The 19,206-nt window shown below is 39.1% G+C and overlaps 1 protein-coding gene across 1 annotated transcript in view; it reads right to left on the bottom strand.

Annotated features, from left to right (window-relative positions):
- MOV10L1 (Mov10 like RISC complex RNA helicase 1) overlaps nucleotides 1-13,954 on the bottom strand; it is a 31,085-nt gene extending 17,131 nt beyond the window's left edge. Inside the window, exons 1-12 of the mRNA XM_056339471.1 lie at nucleotides 13,829-13,954; nucleotides 11,191-11,347; nucleotides 10,667-10,779; nucleotides 9,641-9,831; nucleotides 7,424-7,564; nucleotides 6,428-6,669; nucleotides 6,099-6,294; nucleotides 3,933-4,127; nucleotides 3,065-3,179; nucleotides 1,438-1,615; nucleotides 760-830; nucleotides 301-392 (exon numbers count right to left, since the gene is read on the bottom strand). Coding sequence (XP_056195446.1) covers nucleotides 301-392; nucleotides 760-830; nucleotides 1,438-1,615; nucleotides 3,065-3,179; nucleotides 3,933-4,127; nucleotides 6,099-6,294; nucleotides 6,428-6,669; nucleotides 7,424-7,564; nucleotides 9,641-9,831; nucleotides 10,667-10,779; nucleotides 11,191-11,347; nucleotides 13,829-13,954 — 1,817 coding nt within the window. The remainder of the gene's footprint in view (nucleotides 1-300; nucleotides 393-759; nucleotides 831-1,437; nucleotides 1,616-3,064; nucleotides 3,180-3,932; nucleotides 4,128-6,098; nucleotides 6,295-6,427; nucleotides 6,670-7,423; nucleotides 7,565-9,640; nucleotides 9,832-10,666; nucleotides 10,780-11,190; nucleotides 11,348-13,828) is intronic.
- Between the last annotated feature and the right edge of the window lie 5,252 nt (nucleotides 13,955-19,206).

Raw genomic sequence — 19,206 nt, 5'->3', positions numbered from 1 at the left:
AAAAAGAAACAACCACCCTGCCTCATCCCTCCTCATTTCACTGCCTGGCACTGCTGCAATCACTTAGAGTGGCTAGAGACAAGAATTCTTTGTACATCATCACTACAGTTGCAGTTTTTTACCAATGCATGTAGTGGCAAAGGTATGTTGAGGGAAAGAGGTAAAAGAATTGTCAAAATCATAATTATGTCCTTCTCCTACCTGCATCCACCAGAACACCCAACTGACAGTCGTATATATTTTAGAAGTCACTTTACTAGAGGAATCATTAAATGCAGCTTTTTGGAAACATGAAAATACCTGCAATGCACAAACTCCACATCCATGGGTTCCAAGTTATAAGCCTGTTCAAAGTCTGCATTACATTTAAGAGTAACATCTTCATTACGTATCTGTTGTAAAGATAAAAGAAGTCAGTGTATTGATGTGTTTAAAGTATTAAACCTTCAGAGAAGCACCTCTGAAAGCACTGAACAGCCCTGTCGCCTCCAAAAAGAACACCCAGATTTACCTGCTATCAACGTATTGCATATCTAGATTATGTTACGAGTGCTTTCAGAGCAGGTAAAGATTATAATCTAGAAAGAACAGGGAAGCCAAAGTCTTTAAAAAATACAAAATCGTCACTCCAAATGTAGATAATACAAATCTAGCTTCCCAGAACATAGGTTAAACTAGTCTGCAACTCTACGAATTGCCAGCTTCCCCTTTGTAACCTGTTGACCACAGTACTTTCAACAAGAGATACACCTTACTTACCTCAGTAATATAAGCAATGTACTCAATTACATGCTCAGAGTAGATCTGACTTTTCAGTATCACCTTACCACCTAATTGCAAACAAAGTTACAAGACAACATACTGTTACAAGGAATAGTAAAATTCTTGCTGTAGCACTTAATTTCTTCCTCTTTTGCATGGCTAAACAAGGAATTTGCAGGATGCATGATGTTAACTAACTTCAGTGAAATTACTGTATCTGTAAGTACCTCTTCTGAAATGCAGTTGTATGTTACATTTCAAAAGGTACCTAATTACATCATCAGACAATACTTCCTGAAAACAGTCTTTTGTATATTGTATTATTTGAGATTCTGAATTTAAACTACTGTCGCAGCTTTTGCTTTTGATACACTTAACTGTAATGTAGTAATAACTTAAAAGACAATTATTTTTGCTGAAAGCCCCACCAATTTTCATACGTAAAAATCCTAAAAAGTAGTGGAACATACATAAGAACAGACACATGCAATGCTGCTTCACACAGCAGCCAATTAAGACTCATGTTAACAGTACAGTTCATCTGGCTAGGAGTCTAGATTAATAACTTTTGTTCAAATATGTGACAGACTTCTTTAAACAAATGAATAAGCAATGGAGTTTGTGTTGCACTGAAAATATTGATCAGCCTGCCATTTATCTCACATTAGTTACTACCTGGAATCAGGTGAGGTGTGCCCTCTTCCACTCCTGGCACTTCCAACACTAACAAGTTCCCATTCCTTTTCAAAGTAACCCCACTCATGTTAAAGTCTTTTATGTCCATTTCTGCATGGATCTCTTCAAGCCACAAGAGAGTAGAAAAGTTTGCTTTATAATTATCTAGATTAAGACCCTGAAAACCAAATCAAAACAATATACATTATTGTAACTTCTACACTAAGATATGGAACCCACTATTCTTAACATAATATGAAACACCTCTTAAGACGGGCTGTACAGCAACTAGGTTGCCAACTGAGGCACTTAAATATATGTATCTATATATTAACTAGTATTTTAAACTCCCCCTGCAGTCAAAGCGCAGTTAGTATAATCCCTGGAGTTCAGATACAATAGCCAGTCAGCTAAAGGGTTAGCCAAGTCTCTCCCTATTACAATGGCAACTTCAACATCTGAATTCAGTGAGCAACCTACAAACGGATTTCTATGCTCAGAAATCCCAAAAAGCATAAAATCTAAATACATAGGTCAGAGACAGGTGAAGAGAGTCATGTCAGTCTTGACCCTGGCTGATGATTATACAACTTCTGGCAAGCTGAAAGAACCTGAACTTCCTCTTCAGAGGTTACTACATCTCACTGAAGTGGTATTCTCCAAGACTTCTAAATAATAAGTGATAGCACAGAATGGTTTCTATTTGGTATCTTCTCATTGAGATACAAGGTGAATGAGCAGTGCTTTCTGGAACAGACTTAAAAGTCACCAGTATCAGACAGCACTTAAGGTGTGTGGTTAAAGAGATCACCATTAACAGCAGAATTTTAGTATACAATTATTTCAAACACTGCAGTTTTGCCTTCCTTTTGAGAGAGGATCGCTAATCTGCTATCTTAACGCTGTGACCTCAGCTTTTGTGTGAGCTGTTTAGAAAGCAGACAACATAATTTTTCAAAAGTGTAAAAGGCTAAGTACCATCTGCAGTTCATAAGTCCTTAAAAAGTTAGGGGAAAGAAGTGAGTTGCAGCAGAAGTTCTACCAGAAATCAAATCAGGACAAAGTTTTGAAGAATGAATCACTGGAATATTCTTGTTAGACTTCAGGTTTTTTTGGGGGTTTTTTTTGGGTTTTTTTTAATGTATTCTGAAATAGCTATACTTGAAGGAAGAATCTTAACAAGCTGTAGTGAATTAAATTTGAGGATAAACCAGAAAAGAATCCTCTGTTATTGCAATAACTTAAGAATTTCTGCTTTCATTTGCTATGAAACAACTGCTAGACTACTGTTCTGACATACCAAAAAACCCTTTCCAATGATGCCTAAAAAGTGACAGTGAAAAATAATCTCTGTTCAGCTTCTGTAATATTTCTCCCACTCCCACTGCACTTCTACTCCGTTTTCGGTTTGTCACATTTACCCTTTCGTGCTCTTATAAGCTTGGATTCTGCGACATATTGAAATACATAGAAGTTATGGCATATAGATGTCTTAAGCCTACTTGGTAACAGTACTACATCACCTTGTATTACACTACGGGCTACACATCTTTGCTAAATTAAGGCCAGCTTGAAGAAACACACTTACATAGAATATATTTTCTTATATAAACCTACACTTGCATACCTCTGCCAGGAGAGGCTGAAAGGTCAGTATGTCTAATTTCTGCTCCACACATTTCCTTAACTCATTTGGTATGGTATAATGTGGGAGAAAGCTTGGCAACTTCTTTCTATGATTTCTAAAACAAACAGATAAAAATAAGTAGGACATATCATTTAGCTTTCTCAAATTATATATGTGAAAAACAGATAATTAACATGCCACATCATCAAGGCTATAAAACCAACACACACACACACCCCCACACCCCAAACCCAATGATTCCTTCAAGGTAACAGCTGAGACATGTCCTGGTTTTGTGGTAGTTGCCAGCTGGGGTTAAACCACAACAAGAAGTTTGCTGTACTGGGAAGAAAGGTAAGCGTTGCAGTTACAGATTACTTGAAAACATTGTGTGCCTGCTTTTTCAGTAGTGATATTTTTGTAACTAAGCAAATACTGTAAGTATAATGGAAGCGTATTTGCAAAAGAAGTTTTGAATGAAAGATGGGAAACATTTATCAGATACAGATATCGAAGTTGCTTGATGAGTTGAAAAGCTAACTCTCTTGCAAAACTATTTCCAAGTTTCCATCATTTTTCTCAATAACACAACTGTTACTTGTGGATTACTATACAACAGTGTTTATCATCACATTATACAGTAGAAAGAGCTCCCATTTGAGAAACCTACAAAGAAATGAAGCAGTTCATCACTGAAACAACCTCTTCTATCAGTTAGGTCTACAATGATCTTGTTTACAACATATGTAGAAACACGTACAGACTCTCAGTTTTGTATCACCTTTGTCAGCATTACAGAAGGGATACAGCAATACCAAATACAGCAGTATTAGGCAAGTGTTATTTTTTTGGCTCTAACTCCCAGTACCTTCTGCATGTAGGGGCAACCACTGTTGTCTTCCTTGGCTGAGGTTCTGGAATAATTTTAGGCTTTCTTAGAGAAAATGGTTCCACAGGTGCTATTAGTAATTCTTCTTCGGTTTTTACAGTGGCTTCAACATAGCGTCCAACAGTAAAATCAGAAAAACCAAGCAACAGGAGTTCCTTGCTGTACCCAGGATTTCTTCAAAAGTAAGCAAAAGTTATATTCTTAAAACCATCATGTTCATACTTCATTTTCCCCAGTCGTTAAGTATATTTTAAAATAAAAGTGTAGGTTCTCATTTCAGTAACGTGAAAACTACTAAATTAATTCCTCACACTTAGTCCCCATCGTGGTTCAATCAGGGTATCATAAATAATAATAAAATAATAAAAAAGAAGTAAAAATCTCAAAACCCTAATTTCATCAAAAGTGTGGATAAAGAGCAAAATCCCTCCCCTCAGCATACGAGGTACAGAATTAATACTTCCGTCACAAGGAACATCTTTGAATTACTCTCACTGAAAAAGATGAGCCAAATACTTCCAGAGGAACATGAAGCATAGCCCTTCACTGTTTGCAGCAACAGCTTTGTTGGAGCAAAAGCTCCACCTTGCTTAAGCATACCCAGAACTGAATCCTAACTGTAAGCACATCAAGTGGAGAAAGAAGGAAAGAGCCTTTATTTCTGAAAAATGCACTTCATATTTGTAAGCTGTGCTTGGGGAGTGACAAGGGGGGGGGGGGGGAGGGAGGAATAAAATCAGAGGGAACATTTTCTTCAGACTGGTTTCTACAGAACTTAAGACAAAAGATCTAACATACACCATCTGCTCTAAAAATCCCTTGAAGAACTCATCCCAGCGCTACCTAGAGCCCAATTCTCTCCTCAGCACTAACTACATAGTCCAACACTGTTATTATGTGCCTGAAACAAAAGCATCCCAGAAGGACTCCAGCTTACTTTCTCTTTGGCAGGAGTAACACTTTTTCCTGCCAACTAACACTATCTGCTCAGATTAAAGCTATAGCCTGGTTTTCTCTGATATACAAATTCAGTGAGACACTATAAATTGTCCAGATTTACGGTCTGAATTTTCAGGTTCTGTGGTCTCTTAAGTGGCCAGCCAGCACTTGTTACCTTCATGCTGCAGTGTCCCATGCAGTTCTGTGTGGATTGTTCTGTCTTATTACAAGATTCTCAGATTTTAAGGCACTTATAGATCTACAGTGAAATATGAATTGTTCTTTCTACGTACTTCTCCACAAAGGCAACCCATGCCTGCCACTTACCTTTCAATTTGCAGCTAAATCATCCCCCTATGAAAATTTCTACGCCTTGCCTCACTATTTAAAATGGTAGCAGAAGTAGTGTGAAAGTTAATGCAGTGTTACTTTGATGAATGAAACCATTTGATCTTGTTTTCCCCTGTCCAGCTCTTAAATTATGATCACAAGAATCAGCGGTTGTGGTACACAACGTTTGTAGAGCTACAGCGGGAAGTAAGTGAAAAGAATATGAAAGTAAGCTTTCCAGCATGAGGTTCCTACTTGAATTCTGAAAGAGCTCACACAAAGCCACTTTTTGTTCTTAACTAAATCCATGAAATATTTTTTATAGCAAAGTACTTTTGTTTTTCAAGGGTCTTCTAAGATCTGCAAACCAACTGCACTATAAATTACACCATCAAGTCAAAAAGTTTTATTTAAGCATACATAACCTGCATTTAATATCACAGGGCAGCAAAGCTTGAGATGAAGGCATGTAGCAATATGAACATGATGTCAGGATACCAAGACTGGAAGAAACCTGTCAGATATAACATAAAAATTCCCAGGAAATCTACATTAGCTCTAGTGCTCATGGAGCAATAGGTTTCCTGAAAGGAATGTAATCACCTGTAGGCATTATCTTCACCTTACTGTGTTCATTTTACAGAAGTTATCTACTCCCGCTATATTTCTTCATTTACTACTACCGTGTTCTTTCAACAAAAATCAGAATCAAGCATCAAAATGCTAACTATTTTCAAATTCCAATATATACTGGTTTACTTTAGCCTACACAAAAAAAGAAAACACTGCAGAACTGTGCCCAGAATAAGGGAACTATTACATCAATTTTTATGACTTGTTTCCATTGTATTGCTCAGAACCAATAGAAATACTCACACAGCTGTGCATATGATCACTATGAATGTTTTTCCACCTGGTGGTATGCAGATTTCTTCAGCAATATTGACATGCTTTATTGGTTGTTTCACATCTTCCCTTTGCTCATCTTCTGCATTATGTGGATCTTCATTTTTCACCAAGGAAAAGTTCTCTTTCATCCTTGATAAATTTGTATCCTGAGAATTGATTCCTTCTGCAGTAAACACATTATAATAAATTCTGTTACCACAACTGCTATCACTAGCATAGGCAAGTCTACTCAAACAAACTTACAGGTCTTTTGAGGAGATAACACTCAGCATTCAAATGTTAACATTTCACTGTACCTGGAACAACTCTATGCTTTGTAATGGATGTATTATTCAATGGCTTGTATGTTGTTCCTCCATTGTCATTACATGAATTAATTGCAGCTTTTGAGAGGTCGTCTTGGTTTATAGGAAAAGATGACAGATGTGCTTCTGGACTGTTCTCACATTTTTGAGGAATTTGGAAACTGAATTGCTTGTCTTTCACCCATCCAGCCAATCTGCAGCTGATTAACGACTGTGATACACTCCCTTTATTCCTAGAAGTAGTTATGTAATTAAGCACATAATTAAATGCATAGTTAATATTTTTGGGAAGCTTAATTCTACCTGAAGTCAAATACAACTGTCTGTAGCAGGTTAGCTCACCATTATTTCATAACCACTATCAGAAAGTTGCACTGTTGCTTCTAACTCATGAGGACTAGAACATCTGCTAAATGTACTAGGCCATTATCAACCACCATATGCAGCATACAGAAATACTACGTATAAAAAAAGCTGTGGTAACTTAAAATTTATCATTGGGTAACTAACTCTTAGGAAAGAGACATAGCAATGAATAGAGGGTATTCAGGTGTGACTTCATTTGAGCCTCTGTGCCCAGATGTGAAAAAAAACCAACCAGAAAACTTTTAATACATGAGCATGCAATAGTCCTCTTTTTTCTAAGATTTTGAAGATGACAGTGTATCTGCAGTTTAAATTAAACACACTTACAAGTAAAAGCGTTTCCTTTAATCCTCATTTCAGAAAGGATTTTACTAGGACTGAAAAGAGACATAGGACTGGGGAGTCTCAAACCACTATCTTTAAGATAGGATAGTCTTTTTGTTGAGTATCTAAAGACATTAAATTCGATATGAAATTCTCTGTAATTCCATAGTATTTGACGGTCACTTGAAGACCATGAACCACAAGGCTCAACAATGAGGGGCTTCCGTATGAAAGACAGGTTTACAAACTATGGAGTAATGATAAGAAAGCAAGCTTAGAACAATCAGAAAGGCTTACTCTATCCAAAGAATTATTCTTTTAGATTCCCCCTGCTTCAGAGTTCCAAAATTAGTCATTCTTGATACTTCCAACCCTCCTTTGTCTCTTATTAAGTCTTCATAAGGCTCATTCAGATTGACCCCATTAGAGTGAGACTGTCTGTAAAAATAATTTTCATTAGCAATTTTGAAACGCAGATAAGATTCAGCAAATATCTTTGATTCAGCATAAGCTTAAGAATCACTATACCAAAATAGTCATGCTATTTAGGAAGAAGCAGGTGAGAGGGTTCACTTTCTCAGCTACTTATAGTTCCAAGACAATCAATTACCTTTACTAATTTAAGCAGTAAGTTAAAAACCACAAGTCTCTTGTCAACAGCAAAATAAACCAGCATAAAACTTTGGATACAAGACTAAAATGATTAAGAAGCTAGCTAATCTTTGCTGAAGAGCTGAATCAAATGGTGACTGAAGCTGTTGCAGATCTCTTTGGGAGCTTAACCAAGACACAACAAAGAGCAGCTTCTTAGCAAGAGCCCTGATTAACACTGGGGTTTAAGAGATAAAATAACTACACTGGAAATATTTAACAGGTACTCCAAGCACTTATGTCTTCTGCTTACTGCTACAATCTGAAAGTAGCAAACTGAAGATTTAGTTTTTAAGGGTGTTTTTTGTTTTTCAGCCTTTTTTAAACTATCACACATACTACTTACGAAAAATGCCTATGAAACCAAAGTCACATGCTCTTCACTCTGAGACAGTGACCACCACTCTAACCTCACAGTGTCATCTACCTGTAGAAATCATTTGAACAATTGTTTCTATGCTACAGCTAAAACTATTCAGTTAGATAAAATGGCACAAAATTAACTTGGAAATACTTTAATAATCTCACCAATATTTACACACCCTAAGTGATCCTTAGTTATCCAATAAAGTAAAAAATGACTGCATCTGTTCTTTATTAGCTACATCAATTTACTAGCAAAGCCCACTAGATGTCTCCCACTGCAGCTTAAGCTGCTTCAATTTTTTGATATGGTAGGAAATACACGAAAACTGAGAAATCAACCCTATAGGTCTACTTTTGTAACTTGGGTTTAGTAATAATTTTCTGTTTAAAATCCATCATTAAAGTTACGTTCACCTGAAAGAAATCAGTGAGTTGTACTATTGTGCCAAGTGATGAAGCTTCATCCAGGTACAATTTAAACCTATTATATCTGTAATTTCCAGTGAAAACATCTTATCCCATTCTTCACAGTTCCTCCGAAAACACATGTACCACCCTTAGCTATATTTCCTAGAGATTGAACAAGGCAAGTTTTCCCAAAGACTATGAATGAGAGGTATCAAAATGTTGGTTTTGCTCTCGTTTGGACTTGCCAATTGGCCAGCAGTTTATTTTTGGCTTGCAGAATCAGATTACCAAGTCCTTGTTAGCACTGGGAGTGAAAGATTTTACATGAAATAGCCCTATTTATACACATTTGGGCAGTATTTGTGTTTTTCACAAGACAGTAACTCATAAGTCAAACTATCATTGCTGAAGAACTGCTACTGACTAGTGTTGCCTATTCTACACTTGCGTAGTTGCTTATTTCACAAATTTTTGCTGCTGCTTCTCCACCCTGATCATCTACTTTTCCAACCTTTACTGCAGTCTGGCCAGATCCACCTCACATCACATATGCCATCTAAAGTACCTGCAGAACCTCTCCCTCCCTTTGGTATTTGCAAGCCCAATGAATCTCTATTAGTCAGATCATTAAACTATTCCATTTAGGAGAGACATCTGAAGAATCACTACAACGTAAGCAAAATGGATTAAACTTCCATTTCACATCAGTTTTGCAAAGAATGGTTTTCAAACAGTAAGATCCTTGCAAGAAGAACATAGATTAGAGAAAAAACAAGGTCAGAGAGTGAGCTTGGCATTTTACTAACAAAACCAGGCAATATTCCTTCCTTGCCTAGCAATATCCCTGAGCTCGGTGGCTACTAGTTTTGCTTCTTGAGTAAGCACAGATGTCCCCACCTTCTAGACAGGAAGAAAAAGCAAGGGCCAAATCCTATCAGGCTGATCTTCCCAATGGTCTATGATGACTTCTAGACAACCAGTGAAGAATTGACAGTGTTTCTTGCTTAACAGATGCAAAAAAATTATGCTGCATAATTACAATTCATCTCTAGTTGTTAAATGAAAAGAGAATGAAAGAACAAATATTACCGATCCCAGCTGACTGGTACCAAACAGAGAGCTCTCCAAAGATAATAGGACCGATTGCTCTCCACCACAACCACATTCACTAGATCATGTCTACAAGGCCAATAGCCATCAGGAAGTCTCAATGAATCCAAAGTGAAAAATATACTGTCATCTATTGTACCACTTCTTCCACAGATGCTGGAAATGCGAACCTGTAACAGTTTGTTATTCAGTGTTACTTCATGTTATCTGCTTAAGCTAACAGGCATACTAGTATTGCATAGCTTTTTCCTGCAACAATCATTCTAGCATTAACACAGATGAATTCTGAAGTTTCAGTTATTCGTAACATATACACATAACATACAGCTCTAACCTAGAATCATTGTGCTTGTTTTTAAATTTAGAAGTGCAAAGAAACACAAATACCTCAAATAAGCATCACGTTCTACACAAGTGCATACTACAATATGTACATTTGATTTAATCATGATACCCATCTTGTGACTTACCAACTTATCATGGACTTCAATATTAGCAGTTACACGAGAAGAAATTTTTGTTGTTTGACATGCAAATATGTACAGTTCATTCAGTATGCACAGTTAAGGCAAATACAATAACCATAAACCTAATCTATGTATTAGCAGAGGGAACAAACATTTTCAGTAAAATAAAAAAAAAAAAGGAAAATGGTTGTTTTAAGCCAAACTTGGATAAATTAAATAATTTAAATTCCAATTACTTCTCAAAAAAAGACTGAAAATCCACACATCCTCATCATAATTAATGTAACTAAACCAACAGTAAGCATCCCAATCAACGATTGATAGCCAGTAGTAAGTTGCTCTTCCTGTTCTAACCAAAAAGTTTTTTTCAAAAAGCTTTGTAATTTTTGAAATAATCCTATAAATGGATGAGTTTATATGTTTTATCTTTTAAAGACGCATTATAAAGATCTACCAATACTACCAACTTAAAACCACCTTCAAAACCCTACTTCACACAAGATTCTTCTTGCCAAAAAACAACATGCAGAACACTTACCTTGTCTACTTGCTTGTATCTCAAAGGCTTAACAGCAACTGCTTCACTGTTCCATGTTGTCGAGTTAATAAAATATTTTGCTTGCACCCAGTCACCTTCAAAAGGTTTGAAACCTATGTAAAACAGAGCATTTCTCAAGTTTAATTGCTACCAATGACATCTGCATTACTCCCATACAGAACTAGTTTACAGTTAAATAAAATGACCATCCAGAACAATGCATTACTGAGATCCACAGAGTTCAAACTTCTCTGCAGTTCCTCCTCTAACAGGTTATGACAAACTATGTAAGAAATGCTGGTGGAAAAATACACTTGCTTACATATAATTTAAGATTACATGACTGCATGCCAGTTATGCTCAGTAGAAATGAACAGGTAGCTTTCTTCACCTAAATACCTGTTTGTTTCACAACATACACTCTATCAGAACTTGGGACACTGACTGCAAGTTTATCAGAAGATATTTCTATTGTAGATATTAAAAAAAAATAATTAAGGAAGAACAAACAAGAAAGTCCTTACCTTCACAGACATTTTCCATTGCAAAAAAAGTATTCTTATTAATATAGCCACCACCCTTAGAGACAGAGGTAATATTGCCAATTAATACTTTCATATTTAGTTCAGAAGCATCACAAGTAGCGTTGGAATCTCCCCACGTATTCTGGACAGCATCGACCTATAATACAAACACCCCTAACATTCAAACAGCTGATACTTCAAATTATATCTTAAACATATTCCTACAATAAATACCAGAATTTCAACTGTTATGGAAGTCAAGCTTCTTATTAGACAATTCTATGCTCACTGTAGCTGTTCATTTTTGTACAGGAACAAAATGAGTAGTAAACAATACGTTGCTTCTCTTTTAAGAAGTCTGCTGTGCGCTGCAACACTACCATAATTACATGTTGATTTGTCAATCTTACTCATGCTTCCTTGCTTTAGGTCTACTTAAGACTTTTCTTCATAATAACAAGAGGACACCCCACCCCCCCCAATGTGATTGTACGCAAGTGAAACTAGATCATCACTTTCTCAGAAAGCAAAACAAAAAAGTTTTCAAGTTATTTATAAACACTAAATGTATTTCAGACTGCCCCTCAGGCATTCTTTAGTAATTTGAACAAAAAAAACCCCAAAGAGCTGCTTCTTAGAGATTCTCCATATCAACACCTCAAACCTAAGTTTACTAGCTTAAACAGCCCTCTGCAGAACACAAGCTACAAACTGTCAAAGTATACAAACCATTCCCCCCCCCAGCTATGTTAGGGCAAGGATGTGCCACCTCTGCTCTTAATTACTAGAATTCCTAGAACCACAAGTTCTCTTCCTCGCTCCCAAAGGGCCACCACCATCACGAGTTCAGGGGTCTCTACTCTGCAGTTCAAACATTCATTCTTCAGAGGTTCCCTGCGCTGTACAAGGTCTGCTAGGGCCAGTAACAACGCCAACGCCAGGGGACAGAAGCACTTATTACTATTAAGCAAGAACTGTTTACTCCAGCTGTTATGTAGAGACACTACACTGTTCAATAAAGCAGGAGGAAAAAAAAAATCAAATTCTTCTTTTGTGAGGCTTATGAGGATAAGGACGTAGGCAAGCATGAAGAAAGCGTGCAAGGTATCTCTGCAGTAATTAAACCAATACAATGAACAAAATGCCCATGGACAAGTTTTTCCATGAACTGTAGCGTAAGTGTACAAGTTAGATCATTAAATTAACAACTTACTTCCGAAAACCAAGTGTTTACGAATTCACAATCAGAATAAAGAAACTGAGTGGAAAACTAGAATAACACAGATAAGGGAGTAACTAAAAAACCCACAACTGGACAGAAAACAAAAGTTCACTATAGAGTTTTCACTTCTACATGAAGACTAGAAACTGAATAAAAAGTATCTTCTCAGTATATAATATGAAAAAAATAATACAGTGCCGTAAGACTATACAGTGCAAGCTTTCCCTTACAGAGCAGTATGCACAGATGGAAGACAGCCCTCTCATAGCCACACTTTTCACAAATACTAAGACACACTTGTTAAATGCTATTACTACCTTTCTATGGTGCACTTCTTGGAGGCACAATTTGCACAAAGAACAAATGTATTACAAAGCAAGAAAAAGCAGTTCGAAGGCTAACTGCTTTGTCCTAATCACATGGATCTCATTCCAGATGCTGAAGCATCATCCTAGAACAAACACTGCTGAGGGAAGTTCATCCATTTACTAAAAATCTCAAGTTAACTTTTAAACTAGTTACACTGTGATTTGCTCCGTACAAGCAGCTTAAGCTTTGGTTCAGACTTTTGGTCAGGGTGAGTTTATCAGATTAAGTACACTGATCTAGTGCTGTACTTAACTGGGTACAGAACACGTGTTCTTGGCTTGTATCTGCTTGCTTTAGCTGCACTATACTTTATCAACTGCTTCTGCACTGCTGTCAGTCTTTGAAGCGCCAGTCATATTTACATAATAACTAAATGGAGAAGGGCCACTTGACTCAGCTTCTTAGCTAGATTATCACAGGCACCTGAGAGTTGAGCCTATATGATTTTTAAAAAAAATACAGTAGTTTAAAGTTGTGACAATGTATAATCAACCTTGAAGTAGGTTTACAAATGAAGTGTTAAGCAAGAAAGGTACTGAAATCAGCAACTTAGTGTCTTGGAGAGGTATAAAAATGGAGATTTTTTTACAACAGAAGTTTTGCAACTTGATGTTCTTATGCACTTCTGCGCAAAGAAAGTAAACTTGCAGCCCCTGTTTTTATGTTCTTAACTATTCATATAACAATAACAAAATTGACTTTGAAACTCAAAAAAGGTAATACAGAGATCTGAACTAGGTATGATGAGATAATTGCATCAGAATTTCTTTAAACCAATAGTTTCATATTCACTACATCTGGACTTACATTCAGAAAAATCAGTATTCAAGGAACAATATTTTAAAGGATATGGAATGTAGTAATAGTAAAAAACCAAAACAACTTATCCCCACTAGGTGAAGGGCTGGCAGTTTCTCCCATTTTGTAGAATTTGGCAGGCTAAAACTAAAGTAACTTCCAAAAGAACGTCTAAAACTGAAGTAAATTCCAAAAGAACGTCTCAAGACTAAAGAGAAAACGAGACCACTGTTTGTCTTCACCTCTTACCCTGATGGCCTTCAAGCCACCTGATGTTTTATCCTCTTCAACAGTCACAGTAACTTCCTGTCCAACCAGCAGTGGCATATTTTTTGTAACAGCATCCTTTGTGAAGATTATCATGTCATCTATCATCCCATAATCATGGCAAAATCTTGTCACTACTCCTTGTACAGTTTTTAATTCTTTGTCACCTGCATCCAAAAGTGTTGACATAAAACCAAATCACTTGTTTACATGACTATGCAATCAGTAATGAATGCTATTAAAAGTGCTATCCCTTCTACCAAAAAGTCATTCTCTTGTTCAATTAAAAATACCAACGGTTGCCAACTAATTAGTTTCACATTTAAGTCTTGAAGTCTTACAGCAGGTTATGCTTTCAACCAATTAAGCAAGCTAGTTAAATACAGACTACACTGTAAAACCAACACTCTTTAAGCTGCATGAAAAGTCCAGAATATTTTGAGGACCCATAAGGATCATTAAGGCCAACTCCCTGCTCCTCGCAGGACTACCTAAAACTAAACCATATGACTAAGATCATTTTCCAGATGCTCCTTAAACTCTGACAGGTGTGGCGCCACCACCACTTCCCTGAGAAGTCTGTTCCAGTCACTGGCCACCCTCCCAGTAAAGAATCTTTTCCTAATGTCCAATCTGAACTTCCCCTGATGCAGCTTCATTCCATTTCCTTGTGTCCTGTTGCTGGTCCCCAGAGAGAGGGGACCAGCACCTCCCTCGCCACTCCCCCCTTGAGGAAGTTGCAGACTGTGATGAAGTCACTCCTCAGCCTTCTTTTCTCCAAGGTGAACAAGCCAAGTGATCTCAGCTGCTCCTTCCGAGTCCTGCCCTCAAGACCCTTCACCATCTTGGTAACCCTCCTCTGGACAGACTCTAATAGTTTGATGTCCTTAGTTGACAACAAAACTGCACATAGTATTTGAGGTGGGACTGCACCAGTGGAGAGTGGGACTATCACCTCCCTTGACAGGCTAACTATGCTGTGCCTGATGCACCCCAGGGTGTGGTTGGCCCTTTTGGCTGCCAGGGCACACTCTTGGCTTATATTCGACTTGCCATCAACCCAAACCCACAGATCTCTTTTCAAGGCTGCTGTCTAGTCTCCCCCAGTTTGTACATATAAACACAGAATCACAGAATCATTTATGTTGGAAAAGACCTTTAAGATTATTGAGTCAAAATGTTAACCTAACACTGGCAAGACATCTACATGTCTTTATAATACCTCCAGGGATGGTGACTCAATCACTTCCCTGGGCAGCCTGCTCCAATGCTTGACAACCCTTTCAGTAAAGAAATTTCTCCCAATATGCAATCTTTCATGAACCCATGCTGACTGGGCCTCATCACCTGGTTGACCTGTACGTGCCACGTGATGGCACTCCGGATGGTCTGCTCCATAACCTTCCCCAGCACCAAGGTCAGACTGACAGCCCTATAGCTCCCTGGATACTCCTCCTGGCCCTTCTTGTAGACGGGTGTCACATTCGCTAACCTCCAGTCAACTGGGACCTCCCCAGCTAGCCATAACTGCTGATAAATGGTTGAAGGTGGCTTGGTGAGGACTTCTGCCAGCTCTCTCAGTACCCTTGGGTGGATCCCACCTGGCCCCAGAGACTTATGTGTGTCTAAGTGGTGTGGCAGGTTGCTGACCATCTCCCCTTAGATTACGGGGGCTTCATTCTGCTCCCCATCCCTGTCTTCCAGCTTATGGGGCTGGGTATCCACAGAACAGCTGGTCTTCCTGTTAATGCCTTCTTTGCCTCAGTCTTTAAGTACCTAAGCCTTTATCAGTATGTTTCCTTCTGCATGCAATAAAGGATGGAGATACTCCTTAGTCCTCCTTTTGTTGCTAGCTATGTATTTATAGAATCATTTTTAACTGTTTTTTTAAGGCAGTAGCCAGATTAAGTTCTAGTTGGGCTTTGGCCGTTCCAATTTTCTCCCTGCATAACCTCACGACATCCTTGTAGTCCTTCTGAGTTGTCTGTCCCTTCTTCCAAAGGTCATAACTTTTTTTTGTTTGTTTGTTTCCCTGAGTTCCAGCCAAAGCTCTCTGTTCAGCCAGGCCAGGACCACCTCATATTAGGTGCAGAATCCAGCATCTGCATATATATATGTAAACACCTTGAAAAACTTGAGATAAAGTAACACCTGCAAGCTAAACAGCTTCTCCCAAAAGCTTGGGGCCAACAACTACTTTCAATATTTACTATAGCAAAAGAAAGCTCTCAGCATTGTTTGCATGGGGTATCCAACACATTTAAGAATTCAATACCAAAAAAGCAGGAAAAAAGTAAAGAAGATATACCAATTAATTCTTCAAATTTGTTTACATAACATTATAGTTAATACACTTTTGAACTGAGATGTGGTGCTGTTTCTCTGTTGACCTAGGAGTTTAAAGTCTTTTGGATTAGAAGTAGTATCTGCTTATGTATCACACAAACTACCACTGAGCAGAACTACAACTTCCAGCTTAAAGCCGGACTGAAGCATGCTAGTTTAGATTTCTAACGTATTACTAGCTACACTCATAATCAAGACCATTAATACAGTAAGAAATCCTTTTTCTCTGTCTTCATAAACATGAAAAGGCACTTTTTGCTACATTGAATAATGCTACTAAAAGCATCTTAAACGTACACCATTTTGGAGCCTCAAAAATCAAAGCTACACCATCATTTTCATTCTACAGCCCAAGAAAAACGAACAAGGTTTATTTGTTAATACAGTAGTACAAGAAGAAGCCCAAACCATCCATCACCCACCACCACAACACCAACACTCCTCTTACACCTCACTCCATGCTCTAAGCAACAACAGTAACCTGTCCTACTCAGGGAACATGGCAAAAAAAGTTACTGCTAGGAATACTCCCACATGCTCTGTAGTCAAAAATTTATCTTCTTTTCGTGATTTTTTTTTCATAAGGAAACAGCTCTTCACTCAGTGCCACTCATACAAGGGACAAGACCCCCAATGCCTTCAAGGCTCTGAAGCTGCACAGAGGCCCTGCATCAGGCCCTGCAATCCCACAACGGGCCCAGGAACGCCTACCTGAGGCTGCCCATCTTTCACCTCCTTCCTCGTCATCTGCACGTCTCCAGAAGTAGGAGAGCACCTTAGAAAAGAGGCTGAGCATCCCCGAGCGTTAAGCACCCCACACCAAAGCCTCCGGAGCGCCGGCCACCCCTCACCAAACTTCCCCCTTCCCGGGGCCCCCTCCTACAGCCGCGCTTCAAGACGCCGCGACGCCGCCGGCCAATCACGCTGCTCGCTCTTGGTCACGTGAAAGAGGTCACGCCGCGCGCCCTGGGGCGAGGGCGAGGCGCGGCTACCGCGCGGGCTGGAGGGCGGGGCCGGAGCGTGACGCATCGTGACGTCACCTGGCGCTGATCCGCGCTTGGCCGCTGCCCTCTGTCCCCGTGGCCTCGCGCCTTCTGTCCCCGCCTGCCCGGGGCCGCGTTCCCGCCTAGCCCGCCCCGCCGCGAGGGGGCCGCCCTCCGCGGCGCCTCGGCCCCCGGCACGGGGGACTGCCTCCCTTGGAGCCGGGGAGGGGCGCGGGGTGCCACCCCCGCTCCCCCGTTCGAGGGTGCGCTGTCTTGTCACGGCAGGCGGCACAGGCCCCTCGGGAGTCGTAGGCTGTTGGCAGAAGTGAGGGTGAGAGGGCCTCCCTCAGGAGGGTCTCGTGGCGGGGGCTGAGGAGGTGTTAAAGGCGGTGTGCAGTGTGGTTAACACGAAAAGTTTAAAAGTAGCGCGGTGCGTGCAACCTGCTGCTTGCTGGTGATGCTGTTTGGAATTGTGGTTGTAGTGCATGGCAGGTTTTATGGGTTTCTGTAAGCGAGGGGTCCTGAGCAGGCAAAACCCACCAGCAGGCTGCCATCTCAGCTGGGCCGAGGGCTCTGTGCTTGTGTGGCACTGGCAATCCAAGTCGGACTCGGAGTCCATCCAGCATGGTAAAATGCGGTGTGTGGGAGGGCATGCATGTACACGTTGCATGTTGTTGAATCACTATGATCTCAGTAGCAGCTAGTTTCAAAATGATAGAATAAGCTCTAGAACGTTATAAACTTGCTTAAAAGAAACAAAAAGTATTTTTGTCTCAATGGAGGAACTGTTGTGAATCTAGAGGAAATAAAATGTTGCTGACTTGCATATCATTTCCATAGTTGATATTTTTACCATTTCTCTTCATGCAATGTACTTTTGGTATCTTGTATAAGCCCCCTTTAAATTGTTTAACAAATAATAATAAATAAATAAAACAAACAAATAAATAAAACCCCCAAACAAATAAAGCATAGTTTTTGAGTTGATGTGTTCAGCATCCCAGTAATTTCACTGGGAATGACTGCATAACACAGATGTTTTCAGGAAACTGGGCAGAGCAGTGTATGCTTCTCTGAGAAACTATGACTGTTATAGAGAAGCAGCATTGTCTGTGATTAGATTCTAAGACCAGAGTAGCACTTTGGCAACCTTTTATTTTCTACTTGTATGGTTAGCTCTCCATTATTTAGGCAAAGAAGGGCTAGGGGTGTATTGCAGGTTGTTTAACACTTCTATAGGGTTCTGTACAGTTTCTAGACCAGAAGAAATTCTGGTTGCTAGTAATTACACACAGGTTCCAATGTCTTGCTCTGAAGTAACTGAGGTGATGCTACTGGGAAGAGAAACTTATATGCGTGTTTGCAGTCACTGATCTTTTTAGAAAAGTGCTGAGGAGGTGACAGCCTCCCCTTTAGATACATTGATTTAAAGCATTTTAACCATCATTTTCTTTCACTGAGATTTCTGTGGAGTGCAGGCAGAGGAGTGTTGGTTGGCAAAAATATGAGAGGTGAAGAAATCTGTTTTTTTGGAGGAGGGGATTAGTTATACATGCATAAATTCCTGTCTGAAGATCCTGTGGTTTGTAAGAGGCTTCCCAGGCTTTGGCCTAGGCAGAAAAGACTGATATTCAATCTGGATGTCCTTTAAAATGCTGTGTTTATGACATCCGTGAAACTAGAAGTGTTTTATATTTGTACTGATCAAACCTGTTTAAACTCTTACGATGAAGATCTAAGTCAGAAGAAGCGTATATTATACTAGAGGAGCTCTTTGAAGCTATTGGGCCTACATTTTGCTGTTGGTTCAGTACATGTCCCAAGACATGAGCTGGGAAACAAGGACTGAGGAATCAGCTCCAGAGAAACAAAGTATTTCGAAGAGCTGATTTTAAAAGAGCTGAAAATACTGAACAAGGAATACAGGTAATGAGCTAAAATAGTGTAATTAAATATTGTGTGAAAGAATGCATAGGTAGTGTAGCTAATAAAAAATAATCAGCAAAAGGAAGGCTTGGTCAATTGAAACAA

The sequence above is a fragment of the Falco biarmicus genome, chromosome 5 (genome assembly GCF_023638135.1).
Source record: "Falco biarmicus isolate bFalBia1 chromosome 5, bFalBia1.pri, whole genome shotgun sequence".
NCBI classification, from domain to species: domain Eukaryota; kingdom Metazoa; phylum Chordata; class Aves; order Falconiformes; family Falconidae; genus Falco; species Falco biarmicus.
The sequence above is the reverse complement of the archived record's forward strand: the minus strand, read 5'-3'. Positions and strand labels throughout refer to the sequence as shown.